Below are 26,957 nucleotides of genomic sequence, written 5' to 3'. Positions count from 1 at the left end.
ATATTATGGGAAACATTTCCTTTTCAACTCATACTGGTTTTCTTCAGGCGAGGTTTTAATACAGTAAGCCAAATTTCACTGTCCAGTACATAGTCGATATAGAGTGGCTTTTGAGTTACGTTACTAGTATATGTGCCATATCTAAAGACAGGCTATAAAAAACAAGGTTTTTAATATTGGCAAAAGTTGGTTGATTCTGCATTCTGTCTGATGGAACTAGACCTTATCATATCTGGTCAGTTCTTTTTTCTATCTATTGCAGACCTTAGCTGTTTGAGACCCAAAGAGAGGGTAGTAGGAAGACAGGAACCACTTAAAATTTGTGGATATCTCAACTTCTCTTTGGATTAGTATGGCTGGGCTGTTCAAAGATAGTGTCAGCCTCTTTTGGGATAGTGAGTTTCATGAGTTTATCACCTTCATGTGACACAGTAGGGGAAAGAACACCGCATGGAGAGTTCCTGGTGTTTCCGTTCTACTACTAGTTCCACTGCTGGCACTGCACTGGCCTCGATGTGTGACTATGAGTGAGCGACAGCTTCTCTGGGCCTCAGGGATCCTGGCTTGTTCCTGAGGGATGAGCATGTGGCAGCCTGGGATGCCGGAGGCAAAATAGGGCCTGTTCTTCCTCTGGTGGACACTGGGTGGGATTCTGGACAAAGCGTGCCTGCTGGGTGAAGAGTGTCTGCTGCAGGCCTTCCCTGCCCTTTATTAGTCAAGGAGGTGAGCGGGTGCTTCCCTCAGTGTCTTGATCGTAGGTGCTGAGGATGTCACGTCAGGTTTTCTGACAGGTCACTCAGTGGTGACGTCTGGGTCTTGCACATACTTTCTCTTGCTTGTGGGGTGGGCATCGGCCGGGTTGGGTGTCTCACGCAGCCACAGAGTTCTGTCTCGTCCTCCCAGGTTTCCTGGGGCCTCTTTTTGTCTCTCTCGCTCTGAGCCAGGATCTGTTCTTCATTGAGCCTTGATTTCTGCTCAATATCCCTAGCAGTCATGTAAGAACGACATGGGCTCTGAGGATCCTGGGGAGCCAATGGTTTCTGATTCTTCTTCAGCTTATTGGATCCTCGGGGCTGGGGGTGCTCAGCCCTATCTCAACGCTTCATGGGACACCTGAGGCTGCTTTCCTTGTGCCCAAAGCTCCCACAGATCTTGCATTTCAACTGGGGGAGAACAGGCCCTGGGATTCTCCTCCTCTGGTGGGGGAGCCTTGTGTGCCACTGGGGCCCTCTGTGGCTGCTGCCCTTTCTGGGCCATCCAGCATCTTCAGGGCCCTCGCTATGGGTAAGGATCTGCCACACCAACTATGAGATTCAGATCTTTCTGTCTCAGCTATGGACTTGGGAATCTCCCGAAAAAATAAAATAAAATAAAAGGAAAGAGAACCGTTTCAATATCACACAGAGAAACCTCCTCCTCCCCATTGTATTTTGAATGTGTTCTATATTTTGCCTACATTCTGTAAACATGTTTCTGCCAGAAATTGAATTCTTGATTGAAGGTGTTTTTTTCCTCCCTGAGCATGGCCTACAGAAATCGTTTAGCGATGTCAGATGTCAGGTAATTGTCACTCTTTTGAAAGCAATGTTTTCTTTCTGGTTACTTGGAAAGCCTTTTGGTCATAGCTGTTCTGTGATTTCACCAGGATACATTAATGTTTTATTTACTCTGGTTCATATTTATTGGGCATATTAAATGTTAATAAAAAATTTCTTTATTAATTCATTTATTAATGATTTACTGAGCTTAGCCCCTTGGTGTCCATAAAGGCAGAACAGGCAAATAAATAGGCAATCACAATGTAAATGGATTTGATGATGGAAGAATGAGGTCACCCCAGGAGGGCCACCTAAGGCAGACTTGGATCAGATAAGTCTTCCTGAAATAGAAAGGACCTATTCAGGCTAGAACCTAGAGTAAATAATAGAAATTGGCTGAGCAAAGGAGCTGCTGGTAGAAGGGGGTAGGATAAGTAGCACTTGAAGCTGATGGAACAGTGTGTGTAAAAGCCAGAGGGGGACAGAGGATGGTAAGTTCCAGAACTGAACGTTTTCAGAATGGCTAGTGAATAGAATGCAGCAGAAAACTGAGTGTTAAGGTTGTTGAGTAATGAGAAACCAAATGCTAATGGATGTTATAAGTCAAGTTAAGGACTTTGAACTTTATATTGATAGCAACAAAGAGCCTTGAATTGACATAGAAAGAGGAGGGAACATTGCAGATTTTCACTTTTCAAAGAAAGATCACTCTTGTAGAGCTTGCTATTTATCTTTCAGCTCCACTTAATAGATTATATTGTACAGCCCCTTTTGTCTTTATATTTTATTTTCTTTGATCTATCACTGATGAAAAGTGGTATGTTAGAGGCTTCTCATTATGTTGTTTCTGTTGATTTTCTTCCTTATAACTTTAACTTTGCTTAATTTAATATTATTTTATATCCACTACTCATTTTTTTAAAACCTCACTTACTGATTTTAGCTTTAAATTATAATATATATTAAGAATGCCATGGCCCTAGCCGGTTTGGCACAGTGGATAGAGAGAGCATCAACCTGGGTTCGATTCCGGTCAAGGGCATTTGGCCAGGTTGTGGGCTTGATCCCCAGTAGGGGGTGTGCAGGAGGCAGCCAATCAATGGTTCTCTCTCATCATTGATGTTTCTATCTCTCCCTCTCCCTCCCTCTCTGAAAGCAATAAAAATTAAAAAGAATCACTTAAAAAAAAAAGATTGCCATTTTATTATCAAAAATGGTCTTGGCAGAACACAGCTTTGCAAACTCCAGATGGTTTAAATAAAGAGAAAATAAAGAGACTATTTTACAAGTAGTCAAGGGAATAAACAAGAGATGGTAAGGTCCCCAGAAATTAGCAATATTGAGATATCCTCATCACTAGATCCAAAGGCAAGGGATAAAACATTGTTAGACTTATTTTTACAACTATTGTATTTGGCCTTATTTCTGACATCACATTTTATGATTTTTTGCTTTTTATTTTTCTATGCTCTCTCCTTGATTTCCTTTTAATTCTTTTTGTTACACAGATTTTTAAAATCATGGCTATTTTAAAGATAAATTTTCTACCTTAATATATTTAGCATTTTTGCTTTGGAAACTTTTTTTCTTCCTGATATTTGTACATTTCATAGGGGTTATAGCTTCTCCTCTCTAAAATCTATATAGCCTGGCCAGCATGGCTCAGTGGTTGAGCATTGACTTATGAGCCAAGAGGTCATGGTTCAATTCCTGGTCGAGGCATAAGCCCGGGTTGTGGGCTCGAACCCCACTGTGCAGGAAGCAACCAATCAATGATTCTCTCTCATAATTGATGCTTCTATCCCTCTCTCCCTCTCCCTTCCTCTCTGAAATCAAGAGAAATATATTTAAAAAATAAAATAAAATCTATATAAACCTTTCTTCTTTTAAGAATCACTTTGCCATTACATTCAATTTTATTCACATTTACAATTTTAGAGTTTTATACATATTAGATCTCTTTCAGTATACATTGTGAATTTCTCAAGATTTTGTTTATTTATTGTTAATCCTTACCTGGGGATATTTTTTCCATTGATTTTTATTTTATTTTATTTTAAATTTTATTTTACAGAGAGTGGGAGGGAGGGAGAAAGGAAGAGAAGGAGAGAGAAAAAGATAGAGAGAAACATCTATGTAAGAGAGACATTGATTGGTTGCCTTCTGCACGCACCCCGACAGGGGCCGGGGATTGAACCTGCAACCCAGGTACATGCCCTTGACCAGGAATTGAACCCATAACCCTCAAGTGAGAGGTCCAATGCTCTAACTACCAAACACACCAGCCAGGGCTAGATTTCAAGATTTTGTTTTTCATTTGTTTCTCAATTAACCAGAGTATATTTTTTTCAGTTCAGTATTTTTTTTTTTTTAGGAATAGTCAAGAGTGGCATATTTTTTTAGTCCTTACCTGTGAATGTCTGTTGCCTTTATACATACAGGGTGGGGAAAAAGTAGGTTTACAGCTGTTCATATGGAAAAGAATACAATAATCTTACCTAATAATAGACAAACATGTAAACCAACCGTCCCTGAAGGCTCCGGCCAGAGCAGTGAAGACGGAAGGCTCTGGCTGGAGGAGCGAAGGCCTGGGTCCCGGGTGCCGGAGGAAAACTGGTGCCGGCAGCCAGGGGAAGGGAAGGCCTATTGCATGAATCTCTTCATGCAACAGGCCTCTAGTTAATAAATAATAATACAAGAATAAACCCTGTTACTTCTACTCACAACTGTAAACCTACTTTTGCCCAACCCTGTTTATGACAGTGTAGCTGAGTTTGGAATTCTTCTGCCATAACATTTTCTCCTCAAAGTTCTATGAACCTTGTTTTTGTAGAGTCTGAGTCTAAGGCCAGCCTGTTTGCTATATAGGATGCTTTCTTTTTGTATTTGAGTAGATCCTTTATCCTATGAGTCAAAATTTTTTGCCAAAATATGTTTGAGATTCTATCTCTTTTTGATCTCCAGAATCATGTTTTGTTTGTTTTTCTATTATACTTTTGATTATTGTCTTTGTTTTATTTCATATTTTCCCCAGGAATATTTATTAACTTTAGAACACCTCTGTCCTCTTTCTTCTATACCTATTCCACACTCCAAAATGAGGAGTGCTCTGCCTACACCTGATTTTAATAAACAGACAGGGGTGTCCTTTGTCTTTCCTTCATCAGTTGAGATGATAATAGAGTACTTTTGCCCAGATTTGGATGATGATGAAGCTCCTCTCTAATGCGGCATTGCAACACTAATGTGGTCTTTTCCTCCTGGCCCCATTGGTTATATAGGAGGAAGCTGATGTAAATTTGGAACATTTGGTGGGGCCCATAATTGTTCATTGACCAGGGGTATTTATGGAAATTTGTTTCTTCCTCTCTTGCCCCTGCTTTAGGGCCCTCTTTTCTTCTCAATCAACCTCTCAACCAAAAGACTAGTCAATTTAGTCCTAGCCGATTTGGCTCAGTGGATAGAGAGCATCAGCCTACAGACCAAAGGGTCCGGGTTTGATTCCAGTCAAGGGCACGTACCTGGGTTGCAGGCTCCTTCCTGGCCCAGGCCTTGGTCAGGGCTTGTGCAGAAGGCAACCAATTGATGTGTTTCTCTTATATCAGTATTTCTCTCTGTCTTTCCCTCTCTCTTCCACTCTTTCTAAAAGTCAATGGAAAAATATCCTTGGGTGAGGATTAAAAAAAAAAAGACTAGTCAATTTAAATAATTTCACCTCTTCATCTTATCTCCATCCTTTAACCTCCTGCTTCCACCATCCTGCAAAAACGGACCTTGTAGAATGTTCCATTAACGTCCCAACTCCTAAATCCTACAGATACATTTTCAGTTTTTTCTTTATTGATCTCTTTGTGGCATCCCACACTGTTGATTGCCCCCTCCACCGGAAACCTCTTATATCCTTTGACTTCCATAGCACTCCTCTTCCCTGGTGTGATTCTAATCATCAGACCAACCCTTTGCCTTTATCAGCTTTCTCTCATCTGCCTATCATTTCAATATTAAACTTGCCTTCCCAACTTCTGTCTTGTCTTTCAAATCTCCTCGAGTAATCATACTTGTAACTCATGTTTCAGCTGACTCCTTATTTGCTTATTAATCCCGAATCTGTGTCTAATTATGACCTGTCTTCTGAATTCCAGCTTATATTTCTGATGACTTCCAAGCACATTCAACTACATTACCCAAATTCAATTTTTGAGGGGTCATTAATTCCTTTGAAAAATCTAATGAAAGAGACTCACCTCCCAAATGCACAAATACTCAACATTTTGCCTATAACTTCAGGGAGTTCATAGGCTGCCAGAAGCTCATCTATGCCTTCTGGATTCAGGACTCCATGTTAGTAACTCTTGAACTAGAATAAATAGGCTCAAGTCCAGATGCCCTAGCTTGGAATCAGAGATTTTTCCATCTTGTACTATGATATGGCCACTGGTTATCATTTTTTTCTTGCTCAGATGCTCTCCATGGTGCTATATTCAGGTAGTTTGACCTGATACTTTGGAATATCAACCAAGCACAAGACAAAAGTTAACTTCCATTGCTTAGTAGAACCCCCATCTTCCAGATGGAACAAGATTTACAGCTACCCTGACATCATTTGACCCACTGCCCATGTGTATTGCAGTAGAGATCCTTCAACTTTATCTTACAGGTTTCATCTGTTACTGAAAAGCTTACAGTTGGAAACCTTTTCTATAATTTCTGGCATGGTCTCCTTCCTTCCTAAATTGTTTCCACCTTTGGTGATTGTGCAAACACTGGAAAAGTGAGTCAAATGAATCTGCAAATCTAATGGATGCACAGGTGGCTTAATTTTCTTATAGTCGAGTTTGGCAACTTGATTCTTGGAGCCTCTAGAAAGAGATGATTCCACAAAGATCCAAGCTTCCTTTCTGTACACATCCCGAAGAGTGAGGCCTCTCCTGATTGGCAGGACAGGGCTTTGAGAACATCTCTCTATTCCAAACTTCCGCAGAAGCAGAATTCCCCTCAGGACTCTGAACTGCCTTAGCCATAGCATTTGTGGGTGGAGCTGCCCACTGTGCTCAAAACCAATCCTCTCCCCAAGGGCCCGTGCAGGAGGACAGACAGGCGTCTTCCTCATTTACCTATTTTCTTCTATTTTTGTTGATTTACTTACCTTGTAATGCTCTTTACCTGGCCAGCTCCACCATGCCCACCTCTTCCTTTCTGCCTCCATGCTAGACCGTACCTTGTTTTCAGGCCCTACCTGTGTTTCTTGTCTACCCCCTTTTATATCAGCCATTGCCTGCCTTGCCCGCTCCCGCAGACCCAGCCAGGTTGGCATGCCTTGCTTTATTTTAGACATGCCTTATTTGATATTAGTAACAAAGATAAACTCTAAAAGCTTATAAGGATTAACAAAGTTATCTTCTAATATTTCTGTATTGAAAGTAGATAATCATGAGTTTTAAAATAATTTTCCACCTATAGAAAATTCCATTCTTAACTAAGTTTTAACAAATATTATTCCTTATACTTTTGTTAAGAACAATGTACCCATCAGTGCTTATTTATAACTTTTTTTTTTTTACTTTTCATCATCATCAAAAAATTTGTAGGCTCAATAATACAAAACACATAGCGCACATTCTTTAAGTTTTGCTTGTTGAATAAAGTTTTAACATGCATTTTAACCATGGAAAGCCCAAATCTGTATGCCTGCGACTTGGCATCAGGAGGAGGAAGGTGTTAATTACCACGTTGCCAGGAGGTTTATGAACTGGCATTAACATCTCAGCAGGAGCAGAGGTGGCACCATAGCGACTTAGGAGAAGAGGTGAAGAAAAGCATCATTACATACAGATTTATTTTCAGTTACAAAACCTCATGCTTTTTATTTTAGTGATATTGAACAAATGTAATTTTTAAAGGACGTTCCTCTTTAATAGCATATTTACCTTGCCATCTTTATTATCTGCATAATTAAAACATAAATACTTCACTTCTCCGTGTAGCAATTCAATAAAGGTGCGTGGTTACTATGTTAATTCATCTTTTAAATTTATTATAGCCACGCTGCAGTCAGCACTTTTGAGGTTTGGTGAACACAGCTGGATTTTGAGAACACTATCAGCAGGGTTGAGAAACTAATTGCCCATTTAAATTATTTAAATTATTTTTTAAAATCTCTCCAATAATTGCATATATACTGTTTTTCTTTTAATGCAACAATCACATACTTCAAACTTAGTCTTTTCAAATTAATTCTTTTGGCAGATTTTCCTGTTGTGTTTAGTAAAGTTGACTTAGAGCCGTCAGAGAAGTCTTAATTATAACTCTAAGCATTTTAGGTCAGAGACTGGAAAATTTTCAGATCTTGATTATTCAGAAAAACAAATAAGGATCATATATATTTTTAAACATTTTATAAGCCATGTACTTTCGATGTAACTATTAATTGCAGCTTTTTACTGAAACCATTATGGACTGCCTGAATTCTAATTTTAAATGACAGGAACAAGGGATTTAAATGATAGGATTACAGGATATGGTTCATGAATGGTTTAAGACGAATGAACAGAAGTGTTAGAAATTTAGCTTGTGCCATTTATTATGGCCAGATACTCAGATGAAAGGCCAAAGTATTTGCAAATATGGTGGCATCTAAATGTGACACTGTTTCTGTGAAAGGGGTGATTTAAAAGTTATGGTTGAAAAAAGACAAATCATATATTAACTTTTAAATGAAAACCTAGTTGCAGTCATTTCTGAAAAACACAATTAAAATATGTATAAGTAATGAATTAATTCCACATGTACTAGTAGCTGTTATTTCAATTAATATCAGCATCAGCATTTTTTTGCAGAGATTTTTATTTTAACAGAATATTCTCTTATTTATCAGCATCCTAATAACATATATTCACATTCCTCCATTTTAATCATGTAAATTGACTTTATAAAGGTTAAATAGAGAATCAAACCTACAACAAAGTTTAACGAAGGAGCTAAATAAATTAGCAAAAAATTATTTGTAAGCTGTTTCTTTTCAGAGTAGTCTCTGGTACTTCTTGTGGCATTAAAACTGAATTTGGTTTAATATATATTTTATGGTACACGCTTTTTAATAGAAAGCAGCTTATTTAGAATGAACTATAAACACAAAGCAAAAAATTAGGTTTTAATGTTCTAATTTAGTTGAATAAAATATTTTCTTTGGTATAGTAATGAGGTTGTAATTTATTTTAAAAAATAAAATGGAAAAAAAGAAAAAACATTAAAGAATGAAAAGAACATTAAAAATACTTTGGTTTTTAATTTACTATTTTTTTTAAAATATATTTTTATTGATTTTTTACAGAGAGAAAGGGAGAGAGATAGAGAGTTAGAAACATCGATGAGAGAGAAACATTGATCAGCTGCCTCCTGCACACTCCCCACTGGGGATGTGCCCGCAACCCAGGTACATGCCCCTGACCGGAATCGAACCCGGGACCTTTCAGTCCGCAGGCCGACGCTCTATCCACTGAGCCAAACCGGTCTCGGCTAATTTACTATTTTATAATGGGGTGAATTATCATGGTATGTACTTAGATTTGTAACTTTACTTGTTTTCAGATAAAGAAAACTATGCTGATATATGTTTAGATTATGTGTATAGTAATTTAGCAATTTAATTATTTTAATTTTTGCGATGTCACTATGTATTGTAATTTAAGTAAAAGATGATTACAATTTTTAATATAAGCTTATAAATTCCTAAGACTTGAAATCATAGTTTATTATTCATTTTTACTTTCTCTAGCTCACCAGTTTGTACATCTTAGCTATTCTTCAAATATTGGGATTTTATTTAAAATAGACATCAAATAAACAGGTATTTGTTCTTAGTGAGACGATAGTGTATGTGAACACAGCACCATTCCAGGCACATAATTGGTATTAAGTAAGTTCTTGCTAAATCTAAAACTCGCCTCTCTCTTATTATAGAATCTTCTTTCCCAAAGTGATATCATATAAGGAGATAGAAAAAAGAGCAATCAATGTTCCCGACTCATTTTGTGTAACCGCTATGTTCTAAAGGTTAAATAGGTATATTTTTTGTGTAGTCTAGATTCTCTGTGACTAAAGCTAGCAAATAATTTGAATTCCTATTATATTTTGGACAATTTTTTTTTGCAGCAAAATTCTGATTTATTTATTTTTTTTAATGAAAGCTGAAAACAGAAAATTTTTTCATGAGCAAGAGGTTGAAAAATGCCTTATAACCCTTTTGGGCTCTGAAAGCGATGGAACTAAAATTGCTGCTTCCCAAGCTATTTCGGTAATGTGTGAGAATTCAGCCAGCAAAGAATTTTTCAATCATCAGGGTAAGCAAACTAGAAAAAACCATTTTGTTCATTTTTAGGTTACCATATTCTTTGCCGACAAAGTTACATTTTACCTTTCTTTTTTTCTGTAGGGATCCCACAGTTAGTTCAGTTGCTGAAAAGTGACAATGAAGAGGTAAGGGAAGCTGCAGCCCTGGCCCTGGCTAATCTGACCACTTGCAATCCCACTAATGCAAAGTAAGTACAAAAAGACTCAACACTGCCTTGTATGGGAAATCTAACAGTGCAAGAAGTGCACATTTTAATATTTTGGCTTTCAAGGAAGTTTACATTCTTTCAGATGATCTACCTTGGGATAAACTCTTAGGAAACCTTCAAAACCCATGTGAAAATAAGTCATCAGATAAGCCTGTTTTGCAAAGACACAGTCATGTGCCAATAAGGACTTTTCAGTCAATGACCAACCACATACATATATAATGGCGGTCTCCAAAGATTATAATGGAGCTCCTATTACACAAATCCCATTGCCTAGTTGGACATCCCTCGAGGGGTCCTGGATTGGAGAGAGTGCAGGCTGGGCTGAAGGGACCGCCCCCCTGCCCCCGCACAAATTTCGTGCACCAGGCCTCTAGTTTCCTTATAAAACAGGAAGAATTTCTTAAAGGAAACTTTTATAAATAAACTAATAATTCTTTATCATCCCTAAATCTTAATTGATATGTGTATTAGTCAGGGTTCTCTAGAGAAACAGAACCAAGAGGAAGGTAATTAGATAGATAGATAGATAGATAGATAGATAGATAGATAGATAATTTTATATATTGGAATTGGCTCATTTGATTATGGAGGCTGAGAAGTTCCATGATCTGATCTCTGTAATCTGGAGACCCAGGAAAGATGGTGGGGTAATTCAGTCCAAGTCTGAAGGTCTTGGGAGTCTTCTATTCATACTTTTCATTCTTTATTATCTGCAGAATTCTTTATTATCACTTAAAATGGATAAAAGTGTGTAAAGGAAATAGGAAATAGGAAAACAGGGTAAAAACAACTAGATTCACTTATTTAAAATGATAGAAAGAGAAAGAAAAGTAAAATTATTTTTAAGTTAGTAAATAAAAAGTGAGGAGGCTAAAACAACTCTCTATAAAAAAATAGATGAAAATAAAAATAGAATCCAAGAGCAATAATGAATTTTATGTAAAAATATAATCCACATAGTTAGTATGGATTCTTTATCTATCCTTTATCCTTTATCCTTTCTTGACTCACTGCTAACCTTTTTGACAATTCTCAATTTGTAATGCTTTTTGGAAAGGAAAAAGATAATGCTTTTTAAAAGAGAAAATGCTATTGTCAGCTAAATTTCATATTATATTTATCTATACTCTTCTATCCAATTCATCATATCAAAGTTTTACACTATTTATGCAATAAGAGAATTATTCTTGATTGACATTCATCTAAGGGGCAGATCCTACATATTATAAGAAAATTTTAAACTATTAATTTATAACATCACCGCCATCTGTTGGATTTGATCAGAATTAGAGTTTCTAAGTTATCCCAAGAATGAAAAGTGGTCAGTGTTTTTCATTTCCCTTTGCCAACACTAACTAAATTTTGGCTATTGGTAAACTATGAAAAAAATTACAAAATATTATAATTATTAACTAGATGTTTTTCAAGAGAGATGAATATTTTAGGAAATAAAACACAATGAATAAAATAAAAAATATAAAAAGTAATACCTATAATTATTTTAATGCCTATAGATAAATCAAAACTGCAGTTTTGCTATAGAAAATACTAGTAATCAAGTCTAGTATTTACATATAGATCATACTAGCTCAGACTCTTCATCCTTATTCTACATTCTCTCCATGAAAAACTGGATGATTTCCCGAAATCTTGACTCCTTTTATCTCAATGTCCTTGTTACTTTATTGTTTATTTTTTATACCCCTTCTTGACTTCCCATAACAGCATTGACTCAATATAGTTCTGAGGGCAGCATATATATTGGTTACTGGGAAAAAAATTGATTGATTGCTGGGCCAATGCTGGCCTCCACAATAGCAAAGACAAAGAGCTTCTCTCTGGGGACTGTCCCGCTACTGTGATATAAGGTCAGTACCACAACAAAGAAAGTGAAGAGTCAGAAAGGAGTATATCCCAAAAGGACCCCAGAAAGAGGCAGAATGCCCCCCAAATACGTGGATGTGTATTTGAGAGCTTTTGGAACTTTTGAATATCCTCATTATAAAAATAAAGCGTTAACTAAATTTTAATACCTACTAGAATTATTCATGGAGTACCATGCCTAGGAACGCCATGAAATTTGTAGAAAAAAAATATTTACAAGGTATGCCGCATACAGCACTTCACACAGTAAGCACTTTAAGAAAGGGCAGTACTTTATTTATTCACAGCAACCCAAACTCTCTAGGACATTTCAGTATCGTCAGCAAAGGGCCTGACCTTAATGAACTTCTTGAAATGTTAAATCTCTCTAATGTGTACAGAAGGCGCTTTTCAAGGCTTTTGTGTTTGTTTGTTTTTCATCCCCACCCCATTAAATAGAATTGGGAAGAGATAATATATATTTATTTTTACTGTTTCTTTTCATTTCTTTCATTCTGTAGATTTAAGTATAGACTAATGTTATTCCTTAGAGTTGCCTACATTTTATTGTGCACTTAAGACCGTATGTAGTTCAGTGAACTGATCGTCCTTTTGAAGGAAAAAAGCCCTACCTCTCTTAAAGTTGGCAAAACACCACAATTTTACTCCCCTACTCTTCATTCCTTAAGGAAGAGATGGGATATCTACCTTTGAGATGGCTAGAGAGGTGTACTATCATCCTTTGAAAATAAATTTTAATGTCTGTTCCAGATCATAGGCCTTGGCCAATAGGCAAAGATTCACTTAGCTAAGTAATCTTGTCATTTAGAATGCTCTCTAAATTATTATTAAAGAAACATTGACCATAGAAATAATCCAAGGTGGTTTACAAAATTAAAATGCAGTCTTATGGTAAGTGTAAACTCATGTTATAGACGTGATGTATCAATTGGACTTAGTAATGCTACAGTTGTGTATTGTCTTTGCTGCCTAGGATTTTTCACAGGGGAATGTTTTTCCGTATCCTTCTCGCGAACAGTGAGGGGAACTATGTCTTTATACTGACCCCTAGTGGCAGTTTGGGAGGAAGTTGGGGGAGGGGCAAAAAAGGTAATGGAAGATTGCTTCCTCTGCATTTTAGTGAACCGCACAATAATTTAATTGGAAGCACTCTCCGATGTGCCTAAAATAATATTTTTAAGCATTATTAAAAGATAATGATCTGGAAATCATTTAATTGTGATGCCTTTAAAGAGATAATATCCTACTGCTAAATGTGTATTAATAGATGTTTGGGTTTGTCTTTGTCCTTTTTTTAAGGTGCAACCACTTCAAAATGTGTTGACACATTCATTGTTCTGGTGGCTGAATATCTGTTGTGGATTAATCTTATTGTTACTGTAGTTATCCTAGGGTTGATTTTTTTTGCTCTTGACTTTGTATAGAAAAGATTATTTTGTTTTAAAATTTCTATGTATATTGCTTTGTTGAAAGATGCTTTGTTCTTTGAATTAGAATGCTCACAATATAAGTGCCCTACAAGATAATTTGAGCTAGTTCCAAAATATCTCAGGAAGTTCAGGTTCACATTAAGGATGTTTCAAACTTTTGTATTAAGGATGATTCCTCAAAGAACTATACAAAGTGTTATTCATTACTTTAAAAGGCTTCTGAAATGAACAGATTAAATGGATGGGCACAGTCATCATGGTAAATTTAAGAATTATTCTAGCCAAGTTTACTGAATGGTTACTATTCCTTTTCTGCCTGATGGAATGTTGTCATGACATAAACTATTCTGGATTAGAAAATTATTCTGGATTTGAAGAAATATATAAAATGAAAAGCTGGATTTTGCAATTAAAGCAAGTTGACTCCACATCCCCATTTTGTGTCAGTTGATGCCCACTTGACCTTCTCAATTTGAACTTTATTAGCTACCTGTTTTGTGAAGCTAGGTGAATCCCTTGAAATGTTCAATTAGAAAATTATCCATGTGCTCTTATTAGAGCTCAGAGGCTGACATTTGCATAATACTATTTTTAAATTGCTGGTACCTCTTTTAGATTTAATTTCCATTGTTACTGATTTTTAGAGGAAATGATCAGTTTGCCTATCTTTACATTTTGTGAATTTTCTCTCACTCTCTCAATTTGAAGCAGTACTTTAAAAACCTACATAAATCCCATTTTTACTCATCTTTGACCTTTTATATTTGCCTTTTCCCAAGATTTGTTTTCCCTCCGGAAATGGCCTTTGTTGCTCAATGATTGCACCTAAATGGAAAAACTTGGGTGGAATTCCTGAGGAAATGCCCCAGCTCTAGCCCTGCAGATGTTGGAGATTTGGCTGTCTAGCTGAGTTGTCTGAAAATGAAAATTGCACACACACACACACACATGCAAATTTTGAATTATGATCATATTTTCCCATGATCCAAGAAATTGTGACAGGATATAGGGAAATCTCTGCCCTGTGGCTCACAGAGTATGAGCAGATGATGATGATGATCATGGCTGGCATGTGTGTGCCAGGCATTGAGCTAAGTAATTGAAATGGAATATATCATTAAATCCTCAAACAGTCCTATGGGGTATGGAATATTATTGTCACCTCCATTTTGCAGAGAGGGAAACAGAGGCACGGTGTTTGCTCAAGGTCGCAGAGGTGGGATGGACTCTCAAACCCAGGCAATCTCACCTTTGGAGGAGTGAGTTTTCTTCTCCTCTCCTTCCTCCCCTCCTTCCACTCTGCTTCACGTTCCTCTCCCTGTTTTCCCTCCTCTCTCCCTCTATTTCCTCTTCCCCCTCTTACAGAGAGTAAGACAAGGCAAAAAATATATCCAATGACTAGTAAAAATTTCCCATTATACTGTAAATTAAAATGGTCTGCCTCGTTTCTATTCCCTGAGGAATGATGAAGTGAACCAAGTAGATTCTGACCTTTTTGTTTCTTCTAGAAAATACTCTACTTTTTAAAGCTTAAGAGATTGATAATCATAAAAAAGGTAATGTGCTAATAGAACACCATAGTTTTGATCCTGTGTCTGTTGATTGAATTGCTTGGTGAATAAGTTTTTAGCCTCTCTCAATTTTACCTTTCTTAACTATAAAACAAACAATAAAAAGTGAATCTAGATTATCTATTATATTCTGTGCCTCTTAGTGATTGCCCTCTACTCAGTATCACAAGGAGCCTAGAGCACAACTACCAGGAACTTTACCACTGTCATCATTTTATTCCTAAAGCCAAGAAACCTATTACCTCTGAACATAGGCTTCTTTCGTAATCCCTTCACCATTACTTGGGTGTTCTTAATGTGCTAGGCACCGTTCTAGGCTGTAGGGTTATAGTAGGGGACACGACAAAGCTTCCATGAAACTGTTTTCATGAAACTTACTTTTTTAGTCAGGGAGACAATCAATACTTGAGAAACTTTAGAAAGGTAATTTCAGAAGTGATAACATTATCTATAATAATAAAAGGGTAATATGCTAATTAGACTGGACGTCTTCTGGATGTCATTCCGGATGTCCTTCCTGACAAAGCCAGCACCGGATGGAAGCCAGCCCAGGTCCCGGGTCCTGGGTGCCTGTGGGCAGCCCGAGGAAAGCCAGGCCTGGTCCCGGGTGCATGCAGGCGGCCAGAGGAGGGAAGCCCAGGTCCCGGGTGCTGGAGGGAAGCCGGTGCTGGCAGCCGGGGGAAGAAAGGCCTACTCTTGCATGAATTTTCATGCATCAGGCCTCTAGTAGATTTAATAAAGCAGCACAGTGTCATAGGGAGGGCATGCATGAGACTGAAGCTATGAAAGGAGTCGTAGAGAATGGCATGGAGCTCATCAAAAAAGGCCTTTCTGAGGAAGTGACATTACAGCTGATGAGGCTAACCCAGTCCTGGCAAGGACCCAGGGTGGTTTTATTTGCTGCCTCACTAAAGCATTCAGTGTCCTTATTATTTAGTTAAGAATATCAGCAACAGGATATCTCTAATTACTTTGGGATTGTGTCCCTTATCATCCAGATATGTAAATAGACTGATTTCCAGGCTGAACAGAAACATTCGGTTACTGCACAAGCCATTTATTATGACTATAACACCTTAACCATTATATCTATTCTATCAGGAGACAAGTCAGCCATGTAAAATGAAGACAGTTGTTCTTTCCTGATGGCAGCTGGTTAATTATTGGCAGGATTTCCAGCTCTAGAGACAGAAGGTGGTGTGTATAGATGTGAAGTATTGTGATTGAAGAGATAGGTCAATAAGGATTCCATGTCACTTGTAAGAAAATTACATTTGATTTCCCTAGATAAAAACTGGATGCTGTGTGTGGAGGTTAGCATGTACTAGCCTCTTTGCAACTAGTATTTCTCTGTTGAAAAGCCATGATGTCACAGCAACTACAGCAGGAAAGCACATTCTGAAAGTCTCAAAGTCGTGCCCACTACGGAGAATCAATATGATAGAAACAGTATGGTTTCACAGACTTTTAAATAATTTTACATTTTTCTCATTTTGCTGTGGGATGGAAAACTTCATGCATTTCTTTCTTTTGTTAGGCTTTACTTTATTAATTATGTTACTTAAACACCCTTCAAGCATTTGCCTGCAACTAATTGTGATTCTCCCCCTTATTACCGATAAGCTTCTTTAAATAATATTTCTTAAAAAGGAGAAAGTTTCCTGGCTACTTTTGTCAGTCCTGGAGTTCAGCCAGAGTTCAGGGGCACATATCCCAGTCTCTGCAGCTGTGGGGCTGCAGTGGGGTCAGAGCTGTTTTGGACTCTGAAATTGATCAATTTAAGGAACACACTAGACATCTTGGATCATTACCTTTGTTGAAAAACTGGCTGGGATGAGAGTCAGGAATCCTGTTTACAGCATTCCAAATCTGGCTGTGAGAAGCAGGCGACCTGTTTCTCATGACGACTGTGCCCCCCCCCCCCCCCACCCCACACACACACCTGTATAGACACACTGGGAGTGCGCAGGCTTAAACACACCAACCCCCAGTGGCTGCTGCACACGCACCTCTCCTGACCACTTGCAGTGTGTCTGCTGCCAATGTGTCTTCCTTGGTGTGACAAAACTCACGGAGACATATGAAAATCCATGCTGGTGGGAATGGTTGCAATCACTGTTAGCAAACAAGGTTCTGATTGCCAATATTACCATCTGTTCCACCAGGTTCCACGTATTACCCTGTATGTGGGCTCTGTTAAACAGATTTCTACACTGCCCAAGGTCACCCTTGATTCGTGTAACCAGTCTTTGCAGATGTGGTAAATGGGAACCTCAAAACTGCAGCAAGGGTCAAATTCTGGGAGGTACCAAATGGTGTCATCTGATGACACAACCAAAATAAATGGAGTCAACAATGTCGGCAAAGACAAAATATAGACATCCCTTGATATATGAAATAGGCGGATTCCTAAAAAGTTGTCCAAAGTGAAAAATTTCATTTATTAAACTTCATATAAAAGTTACTTCATGATATAACTGCAGAGCATTGGGAGTGGAGAGGAAATAGTCTGATTTCAACAGCAGTGGTAAAGGGTAAAAGTGGGGATCGCAATGTTGTTGGGTCCTCTCCCTTCTTGCAAACTTAGATTTGAGCTGAGTACTTTTTCCTGACCCCTTCTCAACACCCACAGAGGTTTTCTTCGTCACTTTCTTTGAGTTGATCCAAGTCAATTAAAATATATTGACTTGTCAGCACTTGGGATATAAATAAGACTCAAACTCTGCCTCTAAGAAGTAAGTAAGAGGTGCAGACAGAGCCAGAGGAGGGAGTGATTAACAAGGAGAGGCGGTGATGCCACAGATGGCTTCTTAGCGGAAAGGGTGGTTGAGCAGGTTTTGAAGGGTGAACTAGGCTTCCGCAGGCAGAAGTGAGGGAGGAGTAGGGAAGGGTGTTTGGGGCAAAGGGAACGTGAATGCAAAGGCTCACAGACATGAAATCACACAGTATTTTCAGTGAGCCATAAATGGACACTATTTTTGTAATTGAGTTTTTCCTTAATGATGTTCTTAGTGCCCAGGGTGTAAGGGCACTTATATAAAAACTTTGTGCTGAATTCCTTTCTATAACAAGTGCTGTAAAATAATATTTCAAGGTTGCTGCTATTCTCTGATTGTGAACATTAGTGCCAAACATCATTTTAAAATATATATATATATATATTTTTATGTCAAAGAAGAAGGGAGGAGAGAGAAATAGAGACAAATGATGAGAGAGAGAATCTTTGATCAGCTGCCTCCTGCATGCCCCACACTGGGGATCGAGCCTGCAACCTGGGCATGTGCCCTGACTGGGAATTGAACTGTGTGACCTCTTGGTTCATAGGTCGATGCTCAACCACTGGGCCACAGTGGCTGGGCCAAACATCATTTTTTTAAAACAAAAATAATTGTATATATGTTTAGCAAATAAATACTCTGAGTTCATGTTAAAAAAAAAAAGATACCTAACTGAGTTTTGAGATCAGGACATTCTTCCTGAGTCATGTGTGCAATCCTTGAAAGATGAATGGGAATATCCAGCGGGAAGAGTGTCAGGAGGTGGAGACAGCACTGGTGAATACCCTCAGGTGAGACAGAGCCTGGCCCGTTGGCGAGGCCCCGAGCACAGGGCAACCTGGAGGCGTGTGGGGATCGTGGGCAGATGGGGCAGGCGGGCTTGGCTCAGGCGGGACCTGGAGGCCTTCTGAGAAACCTGGAGCTTCATCTGAGCAATGGGAAGCCAAGAAAGTTCTAAGCAGGGAAGCAATATGATTATGTTTATAATTTTAAAAGATCACTTTCGCTGTAAGATGGAGAAAGAATTGCAGACAATTAAGAGAGACCTGTCGGGACAGTATCTATACTAATTCACCAGAGAGCATAGCGGATTGGATTCAGTGGGAGAGATGGAAACGGAGACAGGGGAGAGGTTCGAGAAATATGGAGGTGGGAAACAGTCAGGACTTGGTAATAGATTGGATACACATGACATGTCAAACTTGACTTCTTTTTACATATATCAAATGGTACAAACAGATGTTTTTGTGCATTCCCTTTTTTATTTTAGCTTGGTTCTTCTTCCAGTTTACATTTTAAACTCTGACTTGATTAAACTCCAACTGGATGGAGACTAATAATAGTAAATATCAGAAAACATTTTCAGATTATTGTGATGACATATGGCCCTGTAATTCTGGATTTTGTAACAAAGCAGTTTGACTTCTGTCCCATTCATTTGGATAACGCTGTGCTATCTGGGAAACGGAAATGTGTTTTAGAATATGACAGACGTCAGCTTGTGTGCATATAAGACAGGGAAAAATAAAACAATGTCTTTTATAACTAAAATTAGTTTTTTCAGGTAAGAATAAGAGCTTGAATTTTTACCAGAATAATTTAATTGCAGTGATGGTTTTCACACGTAAACAGAACTGCACACGAATTATGGGCAGATATGTACGGACCACGCAAGTGGTTCTCCCAGCTGTGCGCTGTGATTTGTCTCTCTGTGCTGGCAGTTATGTTCGATTTAGTAAACGTTATAGTCCACCGTGTTACTAGAAGCGTTGGTTTTTTTAAACAGCTGGGTTTTATGTACTTCCCTTTACTGCCTCCATAAAGAGCAAAGAAAAGAGCCGAAGGTAGAGTATAAGTGAAGCAAAGCCAAACACGGCTTTGTGAAGGAGAAAGGCAGAGACAAAAGCCAAGCAGAAAGGCTCTGAGCACAGGCACGCCTGATGAAAAACCCCTGATCTCCATGACGCTGTTTATTTATAAGTAAGAGAAATTAAAACAATGCAGCATGACCCTGTGCACTCCCTTAAATTTTCCAAAAGCTCCCTGATCCACACAAGAGACAGCCTTTGAGAACTCATTGGTATGCGTGTACCTGGCACACTTCTGTTGTGGATGCATGTGTACTCTTTTTTTTTATTCCCCAAGATGGTTTAAAAAGTGAACATTGTCAAAGGAAAAGCTATTCCGTGACAAAGGTCTCGTGCATTTTAGCCAAAGTATGTTTATAAAGATCAACAACTAAAAAATATTTGATCCTTTGGTTGATTTCTCATACCTTCCCCCCAGTCTGTTCGATGCTTCTACCGTTATGTCTCTGGATCTACTTTTGTTCATAATTATATTCCACAAATGGGTGAGATCACGTGATATTTACCTTTATCTGACTGGCTTGTTTCTCTTAGCATAATGCTCTCCAGGTCCATCCGTGCTGTGGATAAGTATAACCAATGGACACAGACAGTAGGGGTGAGGGCCTGTGCTTGGGGGGGGGGGGAGAGCGGCTGAGTAGAGGTCAGTGGGGGAAAGGAGGCGTTCACAGGGTTACGCTGCATCATTTTAATTTCTCTTGTTTATAAACCATCTTGGAGAGTAAAGAAAGACACATATGTAATACTTTTAACAATAAAGAATTTAAATATATATATATGTATATATGTGTATATATGTATATATATATATATATATATATATATATATAGAGAGAGAGAGAGAGAGAGAGAGAGAGAGAGAGAGAGAGAAGAACACAAAAAATAAAAATCTTTTTGGAAAATGTGCCTATTCTAATGTAAGTGTTTTCCAAGTGATTTTGTTAGGGATGTAAGGGAGCAGATGATTAGTTCATTGATATTAAAATTCCATAGTTGAAGATTTCTAGTTGATTGCTTACAACTCCACTCAATAATAAATAATTAATAAAACCTAAGAAGTATTTGGTCTAAGGAATTGATTGCATTAAGTACCTGAAAAATAAGTCAAAGGAAAAATGATTTTTTGGAAAGGTTTAAGTATATGTTAATTAATCAGAAAACATTAATCATTTGAAATTCTTGCTGGAAGTTTTTTTCAGTGTTTCAACTGTAAGTTCAATATAAGTTTCTGATAAATAAATGTATTAGAACTCCCAAATTTTCCCTTATTTATAAAATCAAAAGACTGCCAAGTCAATTAATACTAGGAGAGATAATTAAAAGTGAAATTATCTTAAATGTGTTTATTTTATCCCCTAAGAAAGGAAATTAAATGCTAGCCCTCAGGTCATCATAGTGAGATGCCGGGCCTTCCTCCCAATGTCTTTATATCAATAAATTGGGGTTAAAAGTCATCTAACCAAACCTTAGTTTTCAGGGATGCCTTGTCTGAGATGTCACAAGAAGAGTTAAATATACATTAAATGTGAGAGAAATGGAACTAGGCGCTGGCTTAGCCTTGGTATCAGTATGGTGTGTTTTCTGGGTGGATTTATAAAAACCAGGGTGGGAGGTGCCTTCAAGGTTAACATCATCCAAGACTTACTCTCCAGTGCGGCCCCCTTCTGTCACTTCTGCCCCCAGTCTCTGCTGTTCAGGCTCCTGCAGAGCCGGCTTGGGCCGCCATCATAGCTTCTTCCCCGAGAGCTACCAGTCTCCTTAGCGAGAATTTGTTTTCTGGGCAATTGTGATAACTTCTGTTCTTGAAGTTGTCAGTTCTTCTTTACAATCAGCAAATTTAAGTGACAGTGCCAACTTAAAATCAGCTAATCTGCATACAGGTGATGGGCTACATCATACAGCCTCACATTTTTTTCAGTGTTGGTTATTAACATGATCTTACATGAAATGTGTCAAATATAAACTTAAAAAAGATGTTGATATTATTAAAGTCTCAAGTATGCTTTTATTGCCCTGATTGCCTCTATTCCCGTGATGACTTACTTGGATTTTAGCTCACAATTTTGGGAATTCCTTTAAAACCAGGATGCTCTATATATCTTATTGCTTGGAACATCTCTTATTTGAAGCCATTTTAAACATTATAACACATAATTAAATCATTTTCCACTCATTAAAATGATCTCTTTTTTATTTTTACTATTTTATGAGCTTTTTAACTATTTATGAAGCAAGGATTATAGAAAACATGGTGTTCTTCAAAGGAGATTTAGTCTTTCTAACTGTGAGAAAATGTTAATATGTTAATGGATAATGTAGTCTTTTTATACTAGAAATCAGAAATTTAGCAGTTGAATATGCCTATATAATTGAAATTATATATTTATTTATGTCAATGTCATGACTTTGATTTTTGCTGTTTAACTTATAAAAGCAAAATTGTTGCTGCCTTTAAATGTGTTAATTTCTGCTTATAATTAGCAACCTAATCTGAAAAGGGGAAAGATGGACTAAAGTATTTTAACTGAATCAGAGTTCCCATGCTCACTGATTCATCCTATTTAACGCTTTATTTTCCTGTTGGTTAGGAATATTTCAAGAGACTTTATTTGAATAGAATTGCCTGATCTTATATGTATCACTGATTTAAAAAATGAACAGCAGTAGATTTTCTAAGAAGTAGTCATACATTTTTCTATAACCAATGCTGTAGATACAGGAAAAGAATCATTTAAATTCATTCATTTCTGACATTTCCCCCAGACTTCATTTAAACGACGAGAGCCTCAATTCTGGGCTCATCGCATTGTAAATTAATTTCTTTCCAAAACTGCATTTATGTACTCATTTGTTTCATAAGCTCAGTTGTACACTCCAAAAACAATTTCTTGAACTTGGACGAATGACACTCATTTCGCCTTCGTTTACCCAGTGCTGCTGCCGAAGCTGATGGCATTGATCCATTAGTCAACATCCTGTCCAGTAAACGAGACGGAGCCGTGGCCAACGCCGCCACTGTGCTGACGAACATGGCAATGCAGGAGGCTCTGCGTGTGAGCATCCAGAGCCGCGACATCATGCACGCCCTCATCGGCCCGCTGCATTCCGCGAACATGGTCGTGCAGAGCAAAGCCGCTCTCACCATCGCTGCGACTGCGTGTGACGCTGAGGCCCGGGCAGAGGTGGGTATTTTCATAACATGTGCTCTCATTTTTCTGGTCATTACTTATGGGTGGATTCATGTGAAACATTTTCAAATGTTTGAACTGATCCATCATTTAAGTCTTTCAAAATTGGTGCAACGTTTTGGAAAACAAATGGGCATTATCTAGCAAAGAATGTGAGCAGACCTTGTAGACCGGCCATTCTGTTTCTAAGTATGTATTCCTAAGACAGTCCCTTGCCTCTATGCTCCAGGAAGCATTGTGTCTAATATCTAAATAACTGGGAACAAGCCAGCTGTCCAGCTGTTAAGAGAGTGGGTAAATCAATTATGGCATATTCATAAAAATGGGATCTCACATCCGTAAAAATGAATGAACTGTTGCTACAGACAACAGCAGAGATGAATCTCAACAAGCTTCATCTCAAAAGCTAGTTGTGAAGAATGTATCTTATGATTCTATTTATATACCATTCAGAAATGTGCTAAAAAGTGTGCTAATGAAGCTAAGAAGTTGTTTAGGCATGCATACACACACACACACACACACACACACACACACACACACACACACACACCAGCTAGAACTATAAAGAAAAGCGACAGAATGATTAACCCCAAGTTCAAAAAAGTGGTTTCCTCTTGGGGGACTAAGGGTGTGGATGTGATTCAGAGGAGCACCCAGGGGTTCAAGGATATTGAAATGTGCCATTTCTTAAGCTGGTGGTAGATGAACAGGTATGCCTTTCACTGTGATTCTTGGAATTACACATATGAGTTATACATACGCTCTAGTTTCTCATATTGCAAATTTTTAAAACATAGAATTGCATTTCCTACAAGTACAGCACATAATAGTGTGTTTAGTCCTTGTGGTTGACCCTATTAAATCTTGTGGCCATCTTGTGACGACCATCTTGTGAAGACGTGGGGGCAGCCATCTTGTGACGACATTGTGCGACGCCACCTCGGCTTTTATTATACAGGATTGGGCCTATCTAATAATACAGGACATCGTTGTTAACGTAATCATATTTGCAAGACCCCTTCCAGAAACAAGGACTTCTAGGTCTACCTCAGGGCCAAATGAGCATTCAGTATTGAGGAGCCCACAGGGCATCCCACTTGTGGGCAGTGAGAAGACGGCTCTTTCCCCAGCCTCCACGCTGTGCAAAATCACCGTGACCTCCCTCGATTACTTTACTGTGGCCTCTTCTTGACTTTGAACAGAAAATTGGGATTTTGTTTGTAAGGGTTTGTGATTGATTTTGCCCCCTGAATTTAATAAATTTCATATGGACACATCTTTAAATGCCTTTACATAGTTACAGCCTTTAAACAATCAAATAATGAGTTGTGTGTGTGGTTTTTTTTTAAATCATAATGCTTATATTCTGGACTCCTAATGCATACAGTGTTGGTGTCTACTTCTAGTTAAGAAATTCAGGTGGATTGGAGCCACTCATAGAGCTCCTGCGCTCCAAGAATGACGAAGTCAGAAGGCACGCCAGCTGGGCCGTGATGGTCTGTGCCGGCGATGAGCTGATGGCCGCTGAATTGAGCAGGCTTGGGTGAGTGGAGCTGTCTCAAGTTTCCGGCTCAGATGAAGAGCAGAAGATGAAGAGCACACTTTTCAGGCCAAAGGAAGGTCAGGCAGAGTCTACACTCCCCCTCTCAGGTCTACAGAGCGCTCAGGGTGCTGCAGGGCACGGCAAGGGCCAAACCTCTGGAGGGACTGCCTGGTGGAAGGAAGGTCCTTCCCTCCTCCCCACCTTTATAAAATCATGTCCAACATTTCCTTTTCCATGTTTTCCTCTTGAGAAATGCTTCCTTCATTTTCCTCAACTATTGTAATACAACCCTCTCTGTCCCTCAACTTTCTAAAATAAAATGGGTGAGCCCTGATGACCACTCCATTTTGCTCCTTCTCCGACCCGAATCTTTTCATCAGAACCCAACATTTAGCCAGCCTCCCCAGATCCGTTCCATTACTTACGAAAGATGGGGTTTTTAGCACATCAGCAAATAGGGTTGTTAGGTTTCACAGACCAGATTACCCTATTTCTGAACATTTTTATTCCCTGTATATATTGTCTGCTTAGTTGCAAAAGTTGAAGTTGAATATTAATTTTGCTTTAAATGAAGAACCTTTTTTCCCCCCAAAAGTGTCCTATTCAACTCTTTGAACATGAGTAACTACAAGGTATATATGTTCTCAGAAAAACTGATTTGTCTTCATAACTGACAGTATTATTTTATCTAAAAGGGTTGGATGGCTATACCCTTTCCATTGCATTCAAGATCTTGGCTAGGTAGATAAGTGAGAACTTAATGTTGGGTGGCTTATATAAAGCAAATAATGCCTTTTGCTTTTATTGACAGGGCTTTAGAGATCCTTGAAGAAATCAACCTATCAGTAACTCGAAAAAATAAATTCAGTGAGGTAGCTTATAACAAATTGCTCAACAACCACCTGTCTCTGAAATACAGCCAGACTGGCTACTTGTCATCAAGTAACATCATCAGTGACGGCTTCTATGATTATGGCCGGGTAAGTGGGAGCACTGACTTGTATTTTAGTATGTATGTATGATAAGGGTCTCTTCCTTAATCATGATGCCATTACATTGCAATTTCGTAACCACCTAACATGTTTTATTTTTACAGACTGACACTTGGGAATCAGAACTTCATCCTTGACTTTGTCTGGCTATAAGATTTTGCATTTGTATATACTTTTAACTAGAACATGATTACTTTTACTTAAATCAGCTTGCTATGCTAGTTCAGGTTTCAGAGAAGATATGGAAGAACCACATTTTCAGTTTGGGGTTCTGTTATTTCTAGGACTCAATGTTAGTGATAAGGGCATAAGTATAAGTTTTTAATTTTAGCATCATATAATTGAAATTAATCAAATTGTAGTACTGGATTTTAAAATGTGATGTAGAAGAATAATGTTTTACTTAACTGCATTTCTGATTATGATTTTTAAAACAACTTACAGTGCAATTCAGTGTTAATGTTGAGAGAAATGGGAAGCTAGAAATTAGAATCTTGAGGACTTTTTGTCATTGCTGCTTAAGCCAGTGTTTTCTGCTTCTTCTGGAAACCAAAAGCAAAAGCAATAAGAAAAATTGAGAACATTTTAAAATCCACAGATTCCATTTTAGGCAAAACTAGGAAACGTATATGATCCTCAGACTTCAAACAAATTTAAAAGTTACTAAAAATCCCTGAAATCAGGCAGAAGCTGTTCAAAAGGAAGCATGAAAGGGAAAAAGGAAGCACAAGAGTGCTAGTGGTAGCAGATCTCAGAAAATACTATAAAAAATATCTACTGCCTGCCCAGCTCTGTGGCTCAGTGGTTGAGTGTCAACCTAGGAACCAGGAGGTCATGGTTCGATTCTTGGTCAGGGCACATGCCTGGGTTATGGGCTCAATTCCCAGTGTGGGGTGTGCAGATGATTCTCTCTCATCATTGATGTTTCTCTCTCTTCCTCTCCCTCCCTCTCTGAAATCAATATATATATATTTAAATCTACTTCTTGAGGTGATGGGAAAACTCAGAAGTACAAATGGAAAACTCTGTTCCAGGTGGGTGCAGGATCAGGAGCTGGGGTGGAAAAGGCTGGCAGCAGATGCCCTCTTGGGCCAAATTGGTCCAAAGAAGCAGAGGAGACAGGGCCATAACAAGAACCCCATAGCTAAGTCACATTTGCAGGAAACACTCTATCATGATAACAGAATTAGAGGTATTTTGAATAATGAAAAATAGCTAGCCTAAAATTTTACTCTAGCTCTTGCTTCTGCGTCCCCTGGCCACCATCACCACCATAACATGGCACAAACCCCTACAATGCACGTACAAACCACTGAGAAGTCACTGCTCTGAGAAAGCTCATCTCATTGATGATTCATTTTTTAAAAATTGGCACAACAGTAGTATAAAGATGCTTTGAGGGAGAAGAGCAGAAAAATCAACAAAGAACATATTAGAAAAACATTGCCATGGATCAGAAAATGATGATAAAATGTTATCTTATTCATGAGTTTTTTAAAATGCTAAGGAAACAATATCCTTTATAAAGAAGAATTCTCTGATTCATTCATTCAGCAAATATTACATTTCTAGTATTGTAGGCTTTGAATATGTCAGTGAACA

General features: G+C 38.2%; 1 protein-coding gene across 2 annotated transcripts in view; it reads left to right on the top strand.

Annotated features, from left to right (window-relative positions):
- Positions 1-26,957, top strand: part of ARMC3 (armadillo repeat containing 3) — an 81,015-nt gene that overhangs the window by 29,216 nt on the left and 24,842 nt on the right. For both annotated transcript variants that reach the window (XM_036312715.1, XM_036312634.1), the window contains exons 9-13: positions 9,725-9,877; positions 9,970-10,075; positions 22,562-22,811; positions 24,227-24,363; positions 25,175-25,343. In XM_036312715.1, coding sequence (XP_036168608.1) covers positions 9,725-9,877; positions 9,970-10,075; positions 22,562-22,811; positions 24,227-24,363; positions 25,175-25,343 — 815 coding nt within the window. The remainder of the gene's footprint in view (positions 1-9,724; positions 9,878-9,969; positions 10,076-22,561; positions 22,812-24,226; positions 24,364-25,174; positions 25,344-26,957) is intronic.

Source organism: Myotis myotis, unplaced genomic scaffold (genome assembly GCF_014108235.1).
Source record: "Myotis myotis isolate mMyoMyo1 unplaced genomic scaffold, mMyoMyo1.p scaffold_m19_p_1, whole genome shotgun sequence".
Taxonomy (NCBI): domain Eukaryota; kingdom Metazoa; phylum Chordata; class Mammalia; order Chiroptera; family Vespertilionidae; genus Myotis; species Myotis myotis.
Note: the sequence above shows the minus strand (reverse complement) of the source record. Positions and strands in the feature narration are given on the sequence as shown.